At 55.2% G+C, this 21333-nt stretch overlaps 1 protein-coding gene across 1 annotated transcript in view; it reads right to left on the reverse strand.

The window, feature by feature from the left end:
• Positions 1 to 21333, reverse strand: part of PRDM16 (PR/SET domain 16) — a 229019-nt gene that overhangs the window by 169102 nt on the left and 38584 nt on the right. The window contains exons 3-4 of the mRNA XM_068985749.1: positions 5465 to 5515; positions 5300 to 5302 (exon numbers count right to left, since the gene is read on the reverse strand). Of these exons, the coding sequence (XP_068841850.1) occupies positions 5300 to 5302; positions 5465 to 5515 (54 nt within the window). The remainder of the gene's footprint in view (positions 1 to 5299; positions 5303 to 5464; positions 5516 to 21333) is intronic.

Here is a 21333-nt window from a genome sequence, read left to right on the forward strand (position 1 = left end):
TCGGGGCTGACTGGTCTCCCCATCTCTTGTTCCAGTCACGATCCTTCCCTCCCTGCTTGCCTTCCTCACCCTCCAGCCACCTGGAAAATACCTCAGTTTCCTCCAGGGGAAAAACAACGCAAAGGGAATAAACCACATAGAGGGTCACAGACCACAAACACCTGGATAGTTTGTGTGCTGGATTCAAACCCCCAAGGCACAGCCTGGGGGCAGGCTGGTGGAGACCTGGGGTGTGCAGACTTCTCAACTAATTGCTGCACAAGACACTTGGCAGCTGCCTGTCCATCTCCACTCCCACCTGCCTGGTCTTCCTGGCTCCTGGTCATCTTTAGTTCAGTTCAGTTCAGTTCAGTCGCTCAGTCGTGTCCGACTCTTTGCGACCCCATGAATCGCAGCACGCCAGGCCTCCCTGTCCATCACCAACTCCCAGAGTTGACCCAGACTCACATCCATTGAGTCCGTGATGCCATCCAGCCATCTCATCCTCGGTCATCCCCTTCTCCTCCTGCCCCCAATTCCTCCCAGCATCAGAGTCTTTTCCAATGAGTCAACTCTTCGCATGAGGTGGCCAAAATACTGGAGCTTCAGCTTTAGCATCATTCCTTCCAAAGAAATCCCAGGGCTGATCTCCCTCAGAATGGCTTGGTCTTCCTGGCTCCTGGTCATCTTTAGTAGTCCCCAGGTTCCCCGGGGGGGGGACCCAGGAGACTTCAGGATGCGCATTACCAGAGGCTTTTCACCTGGGCCAGGTTGTAGAAAACACACATGTACAACAGCCCAGTGGGACAGGCCAAGGTCCTCACATCCAAACAGTCATTTTGGGAATTATCCTAATTATCAATCAGTCACCCTATTGGAGAGTGCCAGGCTGGGCTATCGGATGACTTTTATGACCTGTAGCATTTTGTGCGGAATAACAGGGAGAGATTCATGGACTCATCATGGTCCCACTGCAACAGCAGGCTTTATTAGCTCAATTTATTTTTGACTTTCCCTCCAAGCCTCGAGCTCTCCACCCCTGGCCCAGCTCTCTGGCTGAGGTGACTCCAAACTGCAGGGCCTCTGGAGGTGCACCTGTCCCAGTTCAGACCTCAGCCCCATGGATGCAAATTCCTGATTCATTTATTTATTTTGGAGAGGCAGGGGGCAGTGTGGGTAGAGAAGCAGGGGAGAAGAAAACACAAAAATAAAAAAAGAAAAAGGTCATTTCCCTCTGCATTTTCTGCTTGTTGTACTGTATTAACATGTCCTCCCTTTTCAAGACGGTCAAAGAAAACAAGATAAAGCGAGACAATGGGGCGGCCATTGGGGGCCTGGTGTTTCCCCCTTTCATATCACCAAAGAGATTGAATCAAAATTCTTTCAGCTGATACCATCTCCCCTGGTGGACTACACTCTTGTTAACGGATAAATTCAAGCCCTCCAGAAAGTCAAAGAATAAATTTAAGCCGTTTGCCAAATGTCTATCCTATTGGATTTTGATAAGACGGCCATTGAGTCTTAATAATGTCTTCCATCCATTTTCAGCGGGCCCTTAACACAGCTCTTTATTTGTCCCCAAAGCCTCTTCGCCCGGCCTTTTTATTCCAGGCTCTGGCAGGCTCTCCAGGGAGCCAGGCGCCCCCAGTGATGGATGGACAGCTCCTAGATTATCTCCCGCAGATGTTTGCTCTCCAGGAGCCCCGGGCTTTCCCTCTAAGTAAACAGAGACTAAATAGAGTCGGCTGCAGCCAGCAGTCCCAGAGGTCCCGGCCTGAGGCTAGAAAAGGCGATGCTGCTGGACCTGCAGCCAAAGTGACTTTTGCAGGGAAGTGCATGAGCATCCGGAATGCACACCTGGGATGAGTGTGGGGCAGCCAGGCACCCGATGGAGCAGGATCACTTGGGCGTGCTGCACACAGGAGGGGATGCAAGGAACCAGTGGGCGGTGGAAGGAGGATGCAAGAATGTGAAGATAGGGGGCAGGGTGGAGGAGGGGAGGAATGGAGAGCGATTGGTGGCACCGCAGGGGGCCTCAGGAGGGACTGGGGGACAGAGGGACACAAGAGACCAAGACAGGTTGGGGATGGAGGCGACCTGAGGGAGGGGCGCAGGAGCGTTCTCAGGGCGGGGCCAAGCCTGGTGCCGGCTCCCAGGTTGTAGCTGCTATCTCTCCAATGTGAGCCCAGCTCTGCACCAGAGATCCTGGGTTCAAATCCCGCCTCCCCTGAGGATATGGGCACCACCAGCCTCCTTGGGCCTGGATTTTGTCCTCTGTAAACTCTGACAGGTAGAGTCCCTAGCCTCTTCAGCATCCTGGTTCTTTAATACCAAGAATTTATAACCACCGCTTCCTACAAAACATCACCCTTTCTGCATCTCTTGTGTCAAGCCACTGATTGAATTAATTAGTCTTAGTTACATTTCACTGAGGGTTTCCCTGATGGCTCAGACAGTAAAGAATCTGCCTGCAACGCGGGAAACCTGGGTTTGATCCCTGAGTCAGGAAGATCCCCTGGTGAAGGGAATGGCTACCCATTCCAGTGTTCTTGCCTGGAGAATCCCACGGACAGAGAAGCCTGGCAGGCTGACAGAGAAGTCCATGGGGTTCCGTGATGCCGATAAAGAGCAGAAAGTGTGATTCAGTGAATCCTGAAGTTGAAATAAGTGATGCTCAGAGGTGTCATCTGACCAACCCCAGGCTGCATAACCTCGGCGCTTCCCTGGAGGACCTTAACGTCCCCAGATATGTGTGTCTTTGGAGGAGGAGAGGGCCTGTTCAGCCAGACACCAAAATCCTAAACTATAAGACTGATAAATGGGGTCTATCTCCTATTACCAAGGAATACCTAAATCAATCCTTAGCACACTGAGGCGTGTACGGTCCTCTCATGTAATAAGCACGTGTGTGTCTCCAAAGCTGTAAGGGACACAGCTGTGAACTTCCATTTGGGAAGAAGGTCAAGAGAAGGCCGTACTGACTGTCCTCCGTCCCCCGCTGTGGCACCCCAGCTGCCTTTGCACCTGGGTCTCTCTCAGCACCTCTTTCCCTCTCTCCCTCTCTGGGAAGTAACCAAATGGCTCCAGACACCAAGTTAAGGTTTCAATCATCGACCAATGTGACCCAGGGTGCCCACCCCATCACACTTGATGTCCCAAATGCCTTGCACTAAGTTTAGTGTGAGGATGGGAGAGTCCGGGGATTCAGAGGAGCACTTCTCCCTGAGGGCAGGGGTATCCGGGGAGGTGGACAAAGCCTTAGTGCGGAGTCTCAGGGGCTGGGGATGGGAGAGTGGCTCTCAGAGCAACAATGACCCCAGCCCCTTAGGCTCTGCTGCCCGGCACTGGCCTCTCTCAGCTGCTATAGCTGCCATGGGCATCTGGTCTGGTTCCATGGGCACCCTTCCGACGGGCCTTACAAAGGTCTGCATCTGAAGGGAGACTGTGCCAAGCTGGGCAGTTGTGAGTGGGTCCCTGGCTGGAGGATGCTTGTGCCCACTCCGTGTGGAGCTCTCAGAGGGACATCTGGGCCACAGTATCCAAGGCCTGCCCTCCACAGTTTGCAAAAAGGAGAGGCCATGTTGGAGACAGCACCACCTCAGGGGATAGAGGATGCATCCCTTCCTCCTCACGACCTTAACCTTAGACCCCACCTTTTGACCTTCTGCCTTGAAGCTTGCCCCCAGGCCGGACAACCACAGTCGACTGCCTGACCCACCTCTCACCTCCCGCCCTGTGTGAGCTCCTTCTTAGAGGAAAGATGAAGGTTCCATGTTCCTTTTAGTAGTTGAGAGAGGAGCTGACTATGGTTCCTCCGCGTGGTGGGTGGAAGCACCTCAGTTTTCTGAAACGCTGTGAAAGGCGCAAGGAAGCTGCTCAAGTTGTTCTGGCCACCTCCTCCTTTAAGAAAATAGAGTTCACTCCCAGGGTCGGGGAGCAGGGTCGGGGAGGGAGAGGGACACGGCCGGGATTCACTTTGGGGCCTGTGGATGCATTTCCAGGAAGAGAGGCCTCAGGCCCCCGGGCAGTGGACAGGGAGAGGACACTCTGTCCCAGCTCTGCTCAGACATAATTGCCCCCCGGGCCAGACACAGACGCACTTATGGAGACAAATGAGGCCGAAGGTCACCCCTGCCAGAGGTCACCGTAGGGTCAGACCACATCCCCCATCACATGGATTTTCTCTGAAATCAATGTCTCTGGGGTTGACCCTGGTGAAAAGGGAAGGCCTCGGCTCTTAGGGCTCAGACCCCTGGGATGGCGGGTCCCCCAGTTGCCCCGACACTAACCAGCCAGCCAGACACAGGAAGAAAGTCACAGAGATCGGCGGAACCAGCAAATTGCTTTCTTGTCACTTCCAGACCAAAAGAGGACTTTTCATGATGACAGGAATGTATGCTCAGGCAGTGTTTTTGGATCCTCCTGGGAGAGGAGACAGCACCTCACAAGCATAGCTCGGCGATTCTGACACTAAGAAAACAGCCCCCAACAGCGGCTGCGTAGCCTTGTGCTGACCCATTGCCCCAGACACCCACGCTGTGCTTCCTGACGCGGTCTGGGTACCCTGAGAAGATGGACTCTCTCAGCTTGCTCCGTACGATGCTTTGAAGTCAAGATGCCAGGGGAGAAAAGGCTATTTCGATGCTGGAAAACCCAAAGACTGCATCAGCTACCACACGTATTTATATCTGTGTGTTTGTGTGTCTGTGTCTGTACAAGTGTGTGTCTATGTGTTTGTGTGTGTGCCTGTGTCTTTCTGTGTGGATGTATGTACATGTATATACTTATGCATGGATGGCCCAAATTCTCTAGATGTTGAACTTCAGCTGACAAATGGCTTCTGGGTTTTGGGGTGATTTCTGCACCCCTCCCCTCTGCTACCTGCCTAGCACACACATGCAGGAATACGCCTGCCTGTGAGTGAGTGCTTCCCTCTGTGTGTGTGTCGGGGGGTGTTTTCCTGGGCCTGGCCCACTCTCTGGGCCTTTCAGATCTCGTGTTTGTTGACCGGCTGTTACCCATCACCAGGGGATAAAGCCCACATTGACACTTTTTCTGTCGCCTGACACTCTGCTTACTCAACACGGTGCCTGAGCCATCTTCGGAGACTGAGTACAACGAAAGGCTTTGTTGAATCTGCAGCCAATTGTGCTTTTCTTCTCTATGTTCTTTTCATGTGAGTATCCAGTGAAGATAGTTAAACAAACACAATCTGTATTTATTTCATTTCTATGTGACTGACTGGCCCAAAGCATTCCCACATGCGCGGGGCTCGCCTTGGTTCCCGGAACCAGGTTGGTTCTGTGAAGCGAGCTGCTACCTGCTGCCCCATGAAAGCCAGTATCCGTCTTGATCCCTGGGGAATCACGTGTTCGACCGACCACAGATGGCCTCGCACTCTGGAGCTCAGGCTCAACCAGAGCGCAGGCTTGACGGGAGCGCAGGCTTGACAGGAGGGGAGAAGGCGCAGAACCAGCTTGCCTACCTTTTGGATGCAGCCCTCCTGTGATGACACCTCCGCATCCGTCAGCATTTGCTGCAAAACAATTTGGAAAAGGGTTGTTAGTTTCCGACTGAGCATGGTCCTCGAGCTACAGTGGGCTATACACATGCAAGCAGAGTGAGCAAGCTCTGAAATAATAGGGGTAAGGCGGGTGGCTTCTCCGTAATAAGAGAACTGGGGTCCTCCCCGATCACAGGAAGGAGCCACACTGTGGAGCTCAGCCACACTGTGGAGCTCACTGTGGTGACTGGGTACAGACTGCACATGTGGCTAGGGGCACTGTGGTGCTTGAAATGGGTAAGGGGCTCCTTCCTTGTTTCTTGGGGTGAGCCCCTACCCCAGCAGTGAGCAGTGGCAGCAGCAGGAAGTCTTCCCTCCTCCCACCACCATCCCGCCCATGGACATGGGCTTAGGGCATCGAGGAAAGTGCCAGCCACCCTGGGTCTTTCTTCCACCCAACGGCTCTGACTTGGAGCTTTCCTTGGCTCAGCTCTGAAGAGCTATAGCATTTTGCCTGGCTGGCATCTCCTCCTCAAAACCACCCAGTTCCACACCAGAGGGTGATGTTTCAGTGACAGGTCCCAGAGCCCTTTCTAAGCTGTGCAAACTGACAAATTAGCAGCATCAACGGGATTTTCCCTTTTGGATCACAAGTACTCTGCACAAACACGTATATAAATTTGTGATGTCATTTATATAAGAATAGAAACCAAGATGGAAACCAATATTTGGAGAATAAGAAGAGAAATGGGGTCACACCCAGGGGTTTTGTTCCCCCTCCCCTTATAATGACGCCACTGCTTCTTGAATGACAAGCTCGGAGCAGAGTGCCCGCCAGTGCCCATGCAGGTCAGGTCAGAGGACCAAGACGCTCCGTTCCAAACTCTGGCAGATCTGCCCAGACTCAGCTGTAATAACAATAAGTCATATTTTTAAATGTTGAGAATTCTAACCAATTGGGGATTTTATGTTTCTTTTAATAGATTCTGAAGTTGTGGTTTGGAATGCGACTAGGAGTGAAAACAGAGAATGAGGCAGAAGAGGCAGACACGGACACACGGGGGAAGTCTCTCCAGAAGGGCCAGTGAGAGGTCAGGCACCTAGGTGCTCAGGCCCTACCGGACCTGGGTGGACAGGCCCCAGGGGAGACGAGCTAGCTTCAGCCCTGGGGGCTAAGCTCTGCCAGCAGATGGGCCAGTGAGGCAGTCCTCTTGTCTGTCTGCTTTTCACTCCCAAATTCAGAGCCAAGAAGGGTGACTGGAGCCCGGGCAGCCCTAGGACAGGAGAAGAGAGGCAGACCACCTGGGTCCCAGGAGAGCCTGTGTTGTCCAGGAAGAGGCTGTGCTCCCCAGGGAGGGAGAGGGATCACTCTCCTCCTCCAGGTTGCTCAGCCCTGCACCCCACCTGGGGACCCTTGTCAGCATTACGCAGAACTGAAGGTCCCAGCATGGGCCCCGAGTCCTGCAGTTCGCCCACTTGCCCCTTATGACAGGGTGGCTTGAATCAGAGGGAGAAACACTGTGTGTTAATTTTTCTAAGCCTCATAGTCTTCAGGGCCAGGACAAAACTGCGGAAGGGGCCCCCCATCTGAGCGACTCCCCTTCCCGGGTCCTGTCCCCTTGTGAAGGACAAAGCAGGTCCCCACCCAAAGCCTGCCATGGAGGAGCCTGAGCCTGAAGACCTGGCAACGCCACTCCTCGTTGCCTTGCTGCTGCGACCCCTCCCAGGGAAGGGGCCTTGGGGACCTCCTGCAGAGACACCCAGCAAGCATGCTGACCACCAGGCCACTGTCCTGGGGACACTGAGGAGCTGGACTTCTCAGCCAGGCCCAGCTCATGGCACTGCCACAGTCACGATTGATTTGGGGGGCAGCTGGAAACCGGAGGCTGCTTTTGGGAGACAAGAGTGCTCAGAGCAGTTCCTGCCCATGGCTCGAGGGCCTGTGCTGGTGGCAAAACTCCAGGCTGCGGGTACAGAAGTGGGTGTTCCAACGGTACCATCCTCGAAGGTCAAGATGCCAGTGCAACACGCGGAGCAAGAGAGACTGGACAGAGGAGGCTCTCAGTGTAGGGCCAGGCTGGTGGGACAAGGCAGATGAGGGTTCCTCTACTGCTCCTTGGAGCCTGGCCCTGGGCTCCCCTTGGACAGACCCAGCTTGGGGTGCTTCAGCTGCAGAATAGAGCCCCATCCAACCGTGTGATGCAGAGAGAGCTGGGGGCGTTAAGCCCAAGCTGGCCGACACTCCCATACAGAGGAAGTCTTCCTCCTGCCAGGAGATCTGAGTGGGTCCCAGGACCATTCTGTCCCAGCAACTTCTCTCTGCCTCCCACTCCCCCTGATGTGACAGCCACCTTGGCAGGTGTGACCACCATCACCCCTGCTCTTCACTGACTCGCTGACCTCGGGTGAAAGTCTGCCCCACGCACCCCTTCTGGAGCCTCTGTCCCAGCCTTCTCGCTGCCAAGTCCGCCACTTTGCTGAAAACCCTCTTTATTTTGCTTGCCGAGCCCTCAGCACAGGCACTGCTGGCCAGCCGGCTGTTGGCAGTGGTGGTCTCTGCTCTCAAGCCCGTCTCCGCACCAGCAGAAGTATTAGGTGTGTTTTGATTAAGCAGTTTAGCCAAAAAAGTGAGGTTTGACCTGGAGCATTTGCTCCTCTCAAGGGTCTCGGTGCCAGGACTGAGCTAAGTGGGGTTGCTCAAAGCATCTTTTTTTGACTCTTTAAATAAATAGCCTCTGTTCTCCGAAAAGTCAGCCCAGAGGAGACACACATACACAGACATCCATATGCTCACAGCTCTGGAGTTCTGGCGTGTCCCCTGAGGGGGCTAGGCTTTCTGCTCAGTGTCACAAACGAATCCCAGAAGGTTTCTCTCCCTTCGAAATAGTCTGTTATTACAGGATCTGAAAACGTACAAACAGGAGGAAACCCAGATGGAGCTCCGAACACGTGGCTTCCAAAACCAGAGAGAAACAGATGAAGTGCCCCCACCTCCAGCCCGGCCTGTGGTCCAAGAGGTCATCAAGTGTTCTCACTTATTGACCTCTTCCTCTTGGCTTTGAAGCCCAGGCCTCTCTACCCTGTTCCTCTCTGTCCAATGCTAAAGCCACATTTCTACCTACCCAAAGAGGTGTATTTGTGTCTAGAAGTGGCTAAAAGATGATTACAAGGCCCCTCCCTTTGAATGGGCCTCTGTGGCCTGGGCTAGGGCCGTCTGTGCAGGTCATTGCCCAAGGCTGTCCTGGGAGGTGGGGCGGGGGCCCCAGGGGTTGATGGAAGGAGCCCCCTCCCATGCTGGCCTGGCCCTGAGCCTCACTCTACCACCCTTTAGGAGACTGGGGGACACATTCTGGGCAGACAGGTCAAGCTCGAAGCTGGTGACCACCAGCCCCAACCTGTGGTGAGCTGCTTTGGACCACACATAGCCTCCCATCACAGAAAGGTTTTAGACCAAATAAGCAGTGCCCTCAAATGGACCCAACGAACTGCTGATCAGAATCCATCAAACCGCCCCGTTGTCAGCTCATCTTAATCCCTGCAAAGAACACCCACAGCCTCACGTGTGCATCCTCCCGTCCTGGGAAGACGAGCTTTTTCAAGAACAATTCTCAGGCTGAGTTTTCTGACCAAGTCCAAGTCCAAGTCCTACCATGATGGCCACATTCCCTGGTGTAAATGCCACAGTGGCTGGCGCTGGGCTGTAGCGGTGACCGGAGGACAGTGCAGGCAGTCCTTCTGGGAGCCTTAGGCGGGGGTTCTGGAGGGGGTTGCTTCCCGGGCGCCTCCAAGGCGGCTCCCGCGTCCTGCTTACGGTAGCCCCATCTGGGCTAAACCTGGGGTTACCCCGGGTTTAGAGATAGGAGACAGAATCTTGGGAGTTAGAGTGACAGGGCAAAGGTCAAAGAGCTGCTGGGGTGCTGGCAGCCACGTCCGAGTCCGGCTTCCTGAATCCGGAGGAACAGGCTGGGAGGCTGCCGGGTGGTGCGTTGGGTGGAAGGGAGCCACACGCCGACCCTTCCGACCAGAGTCACACCTGAACCCCAGCCAGAAGCTTGCAGGAGCCCCCCGCCACCCCCTCGGCGGTGTGGCCTGGGTGGTGTCCTGCTGGCAGCACCCCCAGGAACCATCAGGGCAGTTAGTCACTGGCCAGCCCGCTCTGGCTCCCAGAGCAAAGGCTCCAGCAGTGTTGACACAAACTCTTGAGCTCTCAACTGGGAGTGGGTCATATTTATTTATTTTTTGCATTAAAAAAAGGGGGGAAAAAAAAACTCCGCTTGGCTGTGTTTGAGCTACAGAAATGATTTTTTTGAAAGGCGCCTTGGACACTGTTTTTCGCTTTTATGGCTAAACAGATACTTCTCAGTTCTTTCAAGTGAGATCCTACCCAATGAATGGAGACTCTCTCTTTACTCCTAAGAAAAATATTTACACAGTCAAGTACAGCACGAAAAAGGACCCAGGCTCCTTCAGAGGGCCCGGCCCGAAACACATATAGGTCTCCTCGGCACGCTGTTTACATTCCCAGCCCTGCATCTCCGCCCTCCCCTCCCCTCCCAGGAGGCATTTCCCAAGCCTCCTGCTCAGGACCCTGAAGTCAGGGTCCTGGGAGCCCCACCATTCCCGGGTCAGACAGGAGGAACCAGCCCAGCTTGAGTGATAGTCAAGTCTCACTTTGCCTGCTTTCTCTGTTGGCCAACAAAAAACCCGGGCTCCGTGCAAGGGCTTTAGCTAGACTCACCCCAATTTCCGCAGAACCTCCACTAGGCCGGCCAGGAGTGGGGGCCTCTGTCTCGACCTCTGTGGAGTGGCAGGGCCTCATTAGCACGAGTCTAGGGCGGGCGGCTCTTCCTGGCTCACATGGCCCTGCATGGCCCTAGAGCTCTGGGCATGGCTTGCCGCTGTCAGATGTGCCCAGAACACTCTGTCTGCTGGCAAACCCCCCCGGACCATGGGCACAAGCCCCTCTGCCTCACACGCTGCCTGGCCCGCAGCTATCAGGTGACCACGCCTTCCCTTCTCCAGGATGGACGACTGAGTAAGTGAACGAATCTCTCCCCCCACACCAGGTTCATGGTCTAATCTGTCCTGGGCCCCTCACAGCCTCCTTCCAGAAGCAGCACTGGATGCTTTTTGTCTGCACTGCACCCTGGAAAGCGCCTGAGAGGCATTCAAAGAAATCTTAAAACCATGTTGTCCCAGCATCAGCTACTCTGGGGACGAGGCAGTGGCTCAAGCCCACTCTGTCCTCCAACATCAGCATGAACACAGAGGCCCCCTGAGAAAGTGGAATTGGAGGGGAGCAGGGTTGGGGGCAGGGGCAGAAGAGCTGGCCTGGAGATGGGAATCGGCCACCAGGTGCAGAGAGGCCCATGGCTGTCCTCAAGTCCCAGGTGGGGGTTCAATTTGCCTCTGAGGGAGAATATGGATGTGGGTGCTGGCCGGCAGCTGGATGGGGGGCAGGGAGCAGGGAAGGAAGGAGGATCCGCACAGCGGGGGAGGGAGGGCCACCTTGTGTAAGGCCTGGACTCTACGTGGTTTCAGTCCATGGGTCTTCCCTGCTCAACTTGTGCTGATGTGCTGTGGTGGGCTCTGGGGTGGTGAGGGGGTGAGGTGGTGGTGGGCTGGAGGGGTCACTGGACAGAGCTCAGGCGCTGGGCCCCATTCCCCACCACCAGCTGGGGACCTGTAAGAGGCTGCCCAAAGGAACACCAGCAAAACAGCAGAGAACAGAGGACTGGGAGGGCCGGGTGCCATGGTGCACTCCCTGTTGTGGTTCAGTCACTATGTCGTGTCTGACTGCAGCCCCATGAACTACAGCACACCAGGCTTCCGTGTCTTTCACTATCTCCTAGAGTTTGCTCAAACTCACATTCTTTGAGTTGGTGATGCCATCCAACCATCTCAGCCTCTGTCACCCCTTCTCCATCTGCCTTCAATCTTTCCCAACATCAGGGTCTTTTCCAATGAGTCAGCTCTTCGCATCAAATGACCAAAGTATTGGAGCTTCAGCTTCAGTCCTTCCAATGAATATTCAGGGTTGATTTCCTTCAGGATCGACTGGTTGATCACCTTGCTGTCTAAGGCACTCTCAAGAGTCTTTTCCAGTTGGGCTTACACTAGGCGTTAAATTCAGAACGCCTGAGGAAGAGCTGTCACCACAGTCTTTACAGATGAGAAAGGTGCCCAGAGAGGTAGATTAACCTTCCCATATGTGCACAACGGTGAGGGAGGGCAGAGGTGGGAGCTGTCGGCCCCTCAGGGATTGAGAGGATGGGTCAGGGGCACGGACAGAGGGTGGGGTGGGGCAGCTTCTTCTTAAAGGAATGACTGGAGGCAGCCCAGGTGCTCACCTGCCTGGCCTCTGGTTCCTGGTCACCCAGGCACCTGACAAAGCAGGGTTCCCCCTGCACCTGGCTTGCAGAGAAATAAGGGCAGTGCCCCCAACCCCCAGTGCCCCAACCCCTTCCCACCCAAAAGCCACCTTGTTAACAGCTCAGTGCCTGATCTGTCCTCACTGAAAACGCTCCCCCAGCAGAGGGCAATTCCTTGATCCTTAACTTGGAAACACAGGCCCCTCTGAACTATCTGGGTAGGGGTCTTGTCTCTCACTCCCGCCAGCTCCTGGCCCAGGCAGCAACTTACCCAGGCCCTCCCTAGGCCTTTCCCCCAGGCTTCCAGGGCTGAGACACAAGGCTCTGATGCCATGGAGGAACATGAGCCGAGTTGGGGGCAGGGCTTAGGATGACCACCTTCCTTTGCGGTGGTGGTTGTCTGGGAGGATTACTTGCAAGGATTCCTGCTCCCTTGGTCTGCCCCCCAAAGCTATTCCTTTCAAGAGAGAAGAGGTGCAGGTTACCCCAGCTCAGGACACCCAACCTCTGGCAGAATCCTGCCAACCAAGGCTCTGAATTCTCCCCCAGGCCCGAAACCGGCTCTGCATACACTTGGGCGGCTCAGGGTCTCAGAGCCCAAGTCCCTGGATGCTGTTCAGCCCTTTCTGTCACCACTCTCTGAACCGGGTGGGCTGAGTCCAGCCCTGACCTGGCCTAGGAGCCCCTGCCTTCTTGTCCTGGCCCCAGAGGGAGTTCTTTCCTAGAGGTGCTACCTGGGGGCTCCTGTCCAGCTGAGCTCTGGACACAGAGAGAACATGCTGACAGCCCAGGCCATGAGGGAGCTAGGGTGGGGGCGCTGACCAGGCAGGAGTGGCAGGAGGAAACTGCTCGGTCCACACTGTGTCAGGGTCCGAGCCTCTCCTGTGCCAGGCGGTGAGCTGAGGGCTGAGCCCAGGCCGGGGCTCCACAGTCCCTTGTCCTGAGGAGATGCATGTCCAGTGTCGCCCCTGCCCTCGGGGGACAGCTTCCTCCTCTTGCTTCTGGAGGATTGATGTCCCCAGGGGAAGTGCATGTAAATCATAAGAGCAGCGTGACGTGCGGCACACCCAATCAATGACTCGTGACAAGCTGTAACTTTCAGTCTTAGAAGAGGAACCACTGGTGCGTCCAGGGGCCTCGCGATAGCCAGCTCCGGGAACTGGACACATGCCCCCAGAAACCAGGAGAAGATTTTGCAGAACTATCTGTTCCTGGATCAGGGACCAGAGTTTCCTCCTGAGGGTCTGGGTTCAAGAGGTAGAAGCCAAGAGCTAGAAGAAGAGTGTGGGCTTGGATGCCTGCGGAAGAGTCCTGAATTTTCTAGAATGTTCTTTCATGTTCCAAAAACCGAGGGTCCCCAAGTGGCTGACCCTTCTGCAGCCCCAGAGCACTGTTCATCCATTGCAGGTATCAGGCCTGTGTAGGACTTGCCTCCTGTGGCTTCCCGGCTGTGCTCAATCCCATTCACTTGAATAACACCAGGCTCCACCCATTGCAAACTGGAGGTGGCTCAGCATCCTCCCAGGACCCCTGTGGGTCGGGTGTGACCTGCTTCCTGGCTTCCGATAGCCTCACAGCCCAACTTCGCCTGGATATCTGGATGACAGCCCACCTGGAGAAGCTGCCTGGGGGACCCCTCAGCCCAGTGACTCTGCACCTCAGCGTCTCCCGAGGGGGAAATAAATCACAGGTCAATTATCGGTTCTACACGTACATTTGTCTTTTATCCTCAACCCTTTTTAGTTATAGAAATAACCTGCATATTGACAGAATCATATTAATGCACTACAGCCTGACCCTGCTTATCAATAACTTGTTTGTTAGATGATCTTTAATAATCGTAAGTGAGGAAGAAAGGGTCAAGGATCCCGGCAATGACTGCTTGACACACGCATGTGGGACGTCCTGAGACCCAAGGTTGGGGTGGGGGTGGAAATGGACTGATGCTGAAATGTGACGACCCCACTCCCCTACCATGAATCCCTTGGGATTCAGGCTTTTCTTGGGCACTGAATTCTCACCCCTTCCACTGGGGTTTGGGGTCACCTTTAATAACTCAGAGGTGAGCAGGTCAGAAGTGATCACCCCACATTTCAGCGCACATTTCAACTCCCACAGTCACGTCAGGCAGCACAAAGGCACAAAGAAGTGAAAGACATGATGTGAAAAGGCAGCTCCCGGTGGCCCCTGTGCCTGTGGAGCAATGACCTCGGGGCAGAAGGCCTGTCCCCATCCAATTCTGGCCTCATCCAATCCTCACCCTTTAATTAGTCCAGGTCTTCACTCTGCAGATATTTGAGGATCCTCTCACTTTGAGGATGGCCACCTTCCATGCCGGCGAAGCCAGAGGTACAGCATTTCCATTACCGACAGTAATAAGGTGGCAATGAGAGTAACAGGAGCCAAGCTGTCAGCCGCAGAGGCACTATAATCTCTCGCAATGCCCATTTGCCCGCTGAGCGCAGAGAGGTTGATTTCTTCATCCAGCATCACACAGCTGGGATTCCAACCAGGCTACACAGGAGCCCTTGGGAGGTTGTGTGGCCTCCACAGAACTGGCTCCATTTGGGGTGTGGGTGGGGGCCAGTGAGGAGGAGGGAAGGGAGGGTGAGAAAAGGAGCTGGGTTCTCTCTCCCACAAAGGGATGTTTCCAATCTGGGGGGAGGAGACAGCGCGGCAGAGCCCGAGAGCCGGGCTTCGGTCACAGCTGCCGCGCTAACTCGAGACCACCGTGCGTGGGGGCGGTGGGCGCGGGGCGGGGGGGAGCCGCTGAACAAGACCGCACACTTTCCTAATGGGACCCAATTACAGCAGCAGCTGTGTCGAGGAATTCCGTGCTGATCCGCTGTGAAAAATGGGCAGCCTCTGGAATCCTGCAGCATCCACGCAACTGCCATGCAGCCAGGAGCCCCCAGGGCCCTGGCTTGCTCTCTGGGGGGCAGGGTGAACCAGCAGAGCAAGGCCAGCCCACCCACCCCAACTTGGCCTCAGATTCCCAAGCAACCTCCTGCCCCAGGGCCCCCTCCTTCTGCATTTCCAGCTCAGGGTCAGGAGGGAATTCGGGAGGACTTCCCAGACTCAGCCAAGCCCATGGCTCAGGCCGCCTGTCCCTGTCCTGGGGACACCTCTCAGGGCTTCCTGACTGACATGCGGCATCAGCTGGACCCTCCTCCCTCAGGTGCCTGGCCTGGCGGGAGAGGGCTCAGAGCAACACAGAGATTCCTAGCTCAGAGATGACTCTTCTGTACTTGGTACCTATGTGTTCCCGCTCACCAGCCTCGACTTGCTCGTCTGAGAAATGGGGGCATGCGAATGTGTGCTGCACCAGGCTGTTCCTCAGGAGCACAGTGATGCCCTGCTGAGGAAGTAAATTCCCGTGTTGTGTATGACCACCCAGGCTCAGACACCGAGACCCCCTCCTGGGGTTGGGGGAGGGGAGTAGCCACCAAGAAGAGGGCTCAAAGACCACAGCAGGGAGTAGAGGGCCTCCTGGGCTGCCCTGGCCTCTGGCAGGGTTGGCGGGGTAAATCTAGCCTGCGGCCTGTGTCCCCATGTCCTGTGAGCTATGAGGCCCATTACATGATAAAGGGTGGTGAAAATACACAACATAAGACGGGATGGCTTGTGGAACAAAAAGCCCGCCTGTTACTGTCTGGTCCTCAGCAGAAGCAGCACGCGGGCCCCCAGCCCAGTGAAGACACCGTGGCCGGAGGATGGAGGTGCGAGGTCTCATGTCCTCGGAGATGTGGGCACAATGCTTCCTGAAACACACACAAGCTGTGTGAGCTTGGAGGAGGTTCCCCTGTCCCCAGGCAGCTCTGCTCAGTGACCAAGACACGGGGCAGCTAGAGAGCTGGGTTCCCAGAACACCTGATCCTGCAGACAGCTGCCACGGCCGCCCGGCCGGCCCGGCCCCCGCCCAGAGCGCATTCTCAGCTGCAGCCTCCCGCCGGGAAGAGACGGTGTGAAATTGGAAGCAGTTTGAAACCACCCTGTTCCTTGTCTTTCTTTCTTTTTTTCCTGTTTTCCAACAAGATGTGCTCAGAGTTGTCACAAGGGAAATCTCCAAACCCCCCGCTGGGATTTCTACCTCGAGCCCCTCAGTATCCTGGAACGTTTACCTCCCCTGAGATGGGGAGACCCTTCCCAGGGTTGGGCCTGGCAGCCACCAGGGCCTGCCTCATTGAGGTTTTCAATGGGAAGTGTGGGGGCCTCGGGAAGTGTGGGTAGGGGGTGTGTCCTCATGACACCAGGGAACCTGGATGGCGCTCCGATCGCACCCTTGCCGCCACCACTTTTTGGAGAGCCACCTGGATGGTCAGGGATGGACCTAGCTGTCACACAGGCAGCTCTGGCTCCCAAGACCTCAGGAGGGGAGGTCGGTGCCCGAAACTGTCCTCTGTCAACTCCACTTTACGACGACACTGCAGGGACCCGGGGACGTGCCCGTCCCACCTTGGGCCACAGTGACACACCCAGAAGCATGGAGAACGTGATCACCAGTGACACACAGGCACTCGAAGCACCTGCTGAGCACCCTGACTTCTGCGTGGACTGTGACTTTACTCTGCGTGGACCGTGTCTCCTCTTTCTAATGAGTCACTGGGGCAGAGGAGGTCGCATCCATGCAGAGAGCACAAATCACCCCCGCATCGCCCCCCACCCCTGAGGTCTGGATCCCACTGCTCTCCTGGGGGCCTGAGTCCAGCAGCCAAAACCGCAGCACACCTGCACACCTGCTGCCTTCCTTCCTGCTTTCAGTCCTGAGAGCAAAGCAAGAGCCTCTTCAACTCTTCTCTGGTTTTCCTGCAATGGCCAGAGGTAGGCCTGGGCATCTGGAACCCCGTCTGTGGACCTGGAGGGATGGCGCCCATCAGTCATGGGATCTGCAGCAAGAGTGGACACAGGCTTGAGCCACATGATGGGGTCACACTGATAAGCTTACTGCCGTGCCTGTCACTTTAACATGACAAGGTCACCCTCCGCCTGCGGGATGGTCTCAGAGAACTGACCTCCATTAGTGCCGGGGGCAGAGTGGGCACAGGGGCATGTGTGTCCCCAGGGCTGTGTAGGGGTGTGTGCTCAGGAGGGCACTCGGGGGCCCTGCAGGCCACGTACCTCTCTGGTCCTGCCCCACAGCTCTGAGCTGGTCTGCGGGCCATCAGTGTGGCCGGGGACAGTCCACCCAGCCCATGCCTGGGAGAACATGGCCTCAGGGAAACATTGACCACATCCTCAGAAATTTTCTTGGTAGGGTTTTTAAAGCTCTATTCTTGGAGTTGGGAGATTTTGTTCGGCAGCATAATTTATTTGCTTTTTCCAAAGACTGAGAAGAGAACTGAGGTCAGCCAGGATGTGAACCACACAAGGTCTGAGCAAGTGCTGCCTGTGCTGGGGGCAGAGGCGGTGCCCAGCATTCCCCATACCCAGTTTGGGAAACAGAGACAGGAAGAGATGGAGGAGACAGAGGCAGAGAAGCAAAGATAGAGACCTAGATGGGAAAGAGACAGACACAGGGAGACAGAGACAGAGGGAGAAAGAAACAGAGAGACAGAAGGAGAGAGATGGAGGAGACAGAGACGGGGCTGGGGGAGTGGGGAGACAGAGATAGTGCAAGCAGCCCCCCGAGGATCCACCTGGCAGGGGCCTTGGGGAGCCAGGGTCCCCAGGGTCAGTGGGGCACAGAGACAGAGACCCAGGTCCAACCAGCAGAGCTCAGCAGGCCTGCACTTGCAGGGGAGTGGGGGCTCCTGGGCCAGGACAGCCTGAGCTCCTCAAGGTGAAACTTCAAGCATGGACGCCCAAGTGGCCTCAGCTTGGCCTGTGGTTCAAGCTGGCCCAGCTCTACTCAGAAAAAACAAGTCCATACAAACAAGTCCCACTTCTCAGTACTTGGGGTGAGGAGTGAGATGGGACCCTGTACCAGTGGACCTTTTGCCCACCCTGGATAGCATGACCCCTCCTCCAGTCCCTGTTCAGGACCCGGGAGGTGGGCAAGCCCTTTGTCTCCACAGCCTCACTTTGGTGCTTAGTGTGGTTTAACGGTCCTGATTACGGCGCATTCATGTCCTTACAGACAGATTCTGCTCGGTGTGGGCTGCCAGCTTAGCAGAGCCGCCGAGCAGATGGAAGCAGAACTTTGGGTCACTTTCCTTCCCCAGATCCGCACCTGGGGCATTTCATTTATGGGAGCAAACATATCTGCATACACTTGATTGTTCAAGTTTCCTCCCTGGAAACCCGGGGCTTCTCCAGGCTTCCGCTCCTGGGAAGTGCTCTTGGACTTGGACCGACCCCCCTGCCTTGGGATGCTTTGGAAGAGGGGGTCCCTGTGGATGAAGTTGGTGATGCCAGCTCACCGGGCAGCTCGTGGCAGGTGATTTGTTCTGGTCTGGTTTTCCTCTAACAGAAAAAGATTTGCTTGGATGAATCGATAAATCCTTGGATATAGCAAGGAGGCCACATCTTGAAACAGAGGACCAGATGAGTGTAAACCTGACCCACGGGGTGCCTGTGGGTGTGGGAGCCAGGACAGAATGCCAGCTCCATAGCTGACCGCAGACTAGCACCTGCCCTCAGGTGCTCTTCGTGGAGGAAGAGGAGGAAGCTCTTTGTGGCCAGAAACAAGGGAACCTGGTCTTTGCATCTCACCCAGCCAGTCCAGAGTGGGGCGCGGAGACCCAGGTCCTGGGGCCCGATTTGGGGGTCCACAAAGCCTGATTTCCTTTTGGCATTGGCTCTGAGTGGGTGCGGTAGACCCTCTACTGTCAGGCCCCTGCACTCGGGGCTGTCACAGTCTGCTCTCCAGGCACCTCCACTCAGCAGCTCCTGCCTGAGACACTACAGTCCTTTCACTTGATTTTCCAGCTGAGTTGACTGAGGCCTGTGAAGGTCAAAGAGCTTGCCCAGGGTCACCGAGTAACACGGCTCAGCCTCTGGCCTCGGGATGAAGACGCAGGCCTCTGGTTCCTCTTCCTAATCGTTTAACCAAAGGCTCTTTCATAAATAATAGAAATAACAGGGCTTCGGTTTTCCTTAGAGGATGAACGCCCCAAACCGCCACCGGGGTTGTGGTCAGCAGGCACTGCCAAGCCCTCACGGGGTGGAAGGGGTGCGAGCTGCAGGCGGACAGGGGCTCCCAGGCCTGCTGGCTCCTGTGAAGGCATTAATTTGTACCAGCCATCCAAAGGCCTGGAAAGAGAGTCCGACGGTCGGTACATGCGACAAGGGCTGATTAGCCATCACTGACAGTTATTAGCCTATTATTAAACGTATGAATTGCCTCTTTCATACCACATGCCTATCTTTAAAGTGCTTTATTAACTAACATTAACCAATCCAATTAGCAAAAGACACTGTATTTGTGTAATTAGTAATTTGAGGCTTTGTTCTGTCTTGGTCATAAAGAGAAAAGGCATTGGACGCTGATTAGTTTACACTGTACAATTAGAGAAGAGGTCGGGACTCAGCTGGGAACATTCTCGATCCCTGGGGTCCCGTCAAGGTACCCAGCCCCCGAAGACCCCCAGGGGCTTATGTTTGCGGCGTTTAAGCATCTCCAATTGCTTCCTCTTGCCTCCAAGCTCCTCCCTGCAGTTGGCATTGCCTTCAACATCAGGAAGGGGAAATATTTATTTTTATTATAAACCTAGAGGCCAAGCAGTGAGGAACCTTGTTATTAAACACTCCAAGCCCAGTTTTGCAGAAAAGCTCAAAATCCAACTTTGAGTATTGATTGCAAGTTTTTTTTTTTTTCTTTTTCTAATCGAACGCCAAGAGGAACACTGTGAGGAGTGCCGTGTCAGGGCCGGCCTTGGCGGGCAGCTCCTCTGTTTACGTCTCTGAGCGAACAGCCCGGTCTCAGAGTCTCGGAGACAGCCGCGAAAGGGCCAGATGTTCTAGATAAGAGCTGCGGGCTTCAGGCTGCGTGTGTGCACGGCACCCAGGACTCGAGAACCGGCTCACGCCCTATCTGAGCAATTGGGCTTGGGGGTTCACCAAGAAGGCCACGTGTTGGAAGCAACCATGGTGTGCGTCTGTGCTCCCCTTTGGGAGCCCCAAACTTCAGTAGTTTGTAAAACTACGGAGCAAGCTCTGGGACTATGAGTAACTGCCCCATGAGCTCTTCCTCGACTTGTGTTTATTCATGAGACCAGAAAACTCATCACCAGGGATTGTCCGGAGCATCTCCCCGCCAACTACCCTCCGGCTTGGATGGGAAGGAAGATGGCCTCTGCCTTTCCTCCTGGCCCCTGAATCACCTAAGCAGGGAAGCTGTGTTTCATCAAAGCACCCTGGAATCGGCCTACCTGCCCAGCACCGCCCACACCTCCCCCAGGCCAGGTTGTCCCAAGTGAAGCCACAGCAGTGACCCAGACTGGCTGTCCCCGCGCCCCAGGAGCACAGATAAAGGCAGACCACCCTCACCGAACCCCACTGGCCCACAGAGGTGACGCCCCCCCTTGCAGGGCCCAGTGGTGCCTGTGGCCCACTGGCTGTGTCCGCCCAGCTCACATGTCTGGCTGGTCCAGGAGCTCTGTCCCTAGATATGACACTTCCAGGAGTGGAGCTGGGGTTCTCACTTGCAGCCCAGATGTTCAGACAATGAGCAGACCTCCCTGATTTCATCCCAGGGCCCATTGCAGATGGATGGAGCCTTTTCTCAACGCCATCAAGTTAGTTTCTCAGGCTTTTTATTTCCCCATTCCACCTCAAAGTAAAGTTTGAATGCTTTAAGTCTCAAAGGCTTATCTCTTTTCTGGTCATCCTTGCTGTTATTCTCTGCTGCCTGTCCTCATGCACTTGCCCACACACATGCATGAACGCACACACACACATACGCACACACACATGGACTACGTGCCCATCACAGGCAGGTGGGCACGAGTCCACTGGGTGCTCACACGAAGGCAGGGCAGACGAGGAGACCTGGGTGCAAACACTGCAGAAACCTCTTCAAAATATTTGGGTTTGTCAAAATCCCAAACCGCCGTTGCCAGGCACTTTTCCCGCTAGTGTTTGAGCCCTCGGGTATTTTAAAGGAAATGAAATCCGTGTGTTTCTGATTTATTTATACTTAACTCATCAAAATGCTGTTTTAAAGAACTATTTTGTGTCCAAAATGCCCTTTATGCCTTTTTTCCCTTCCAAACTGAAAGCCACATTTTGCCAAGTGTATATGACCTTAAATGCTAACGTGTTCAAGGCTCTTTCAAAAATCAAGCTCATGAAGTCCAAACAGACCTGAACAGGAACCAGCACCCCTCTCCTTCCCCCAGAAATCCAGCACTAGATGGGCGGGCAACGCCCTCTGCCCCCCGCTTTTAGCTCTGCAGTTCTGCCCCAAGAGGGGGTCCAACTGCCCCCCGACCGGAGTCCCCTAACGCTGTGTCCGGTAGGAAATGAGCACATTTCCCAGAGACAAGAACCCCGAGGTCCAGGGTTTGAGAGGCCCGCCTAAAGCTCTCACTGGACCAGCTC

This window comes from Capricornis sumatraensis, chromosome 14 (genome assembly GCF_032405125.1).
Source record: "Capricornis sumatraensis isolate serow.1 chromosome 14, serow.2, whole genome shotgun sequence".
Lineage (NCBI taxonomy): Eukaryota > Metazoa > Chordata > Mammalia > Artiodactyla > Bovidae > Capricornis > Capricornis sumatraensis.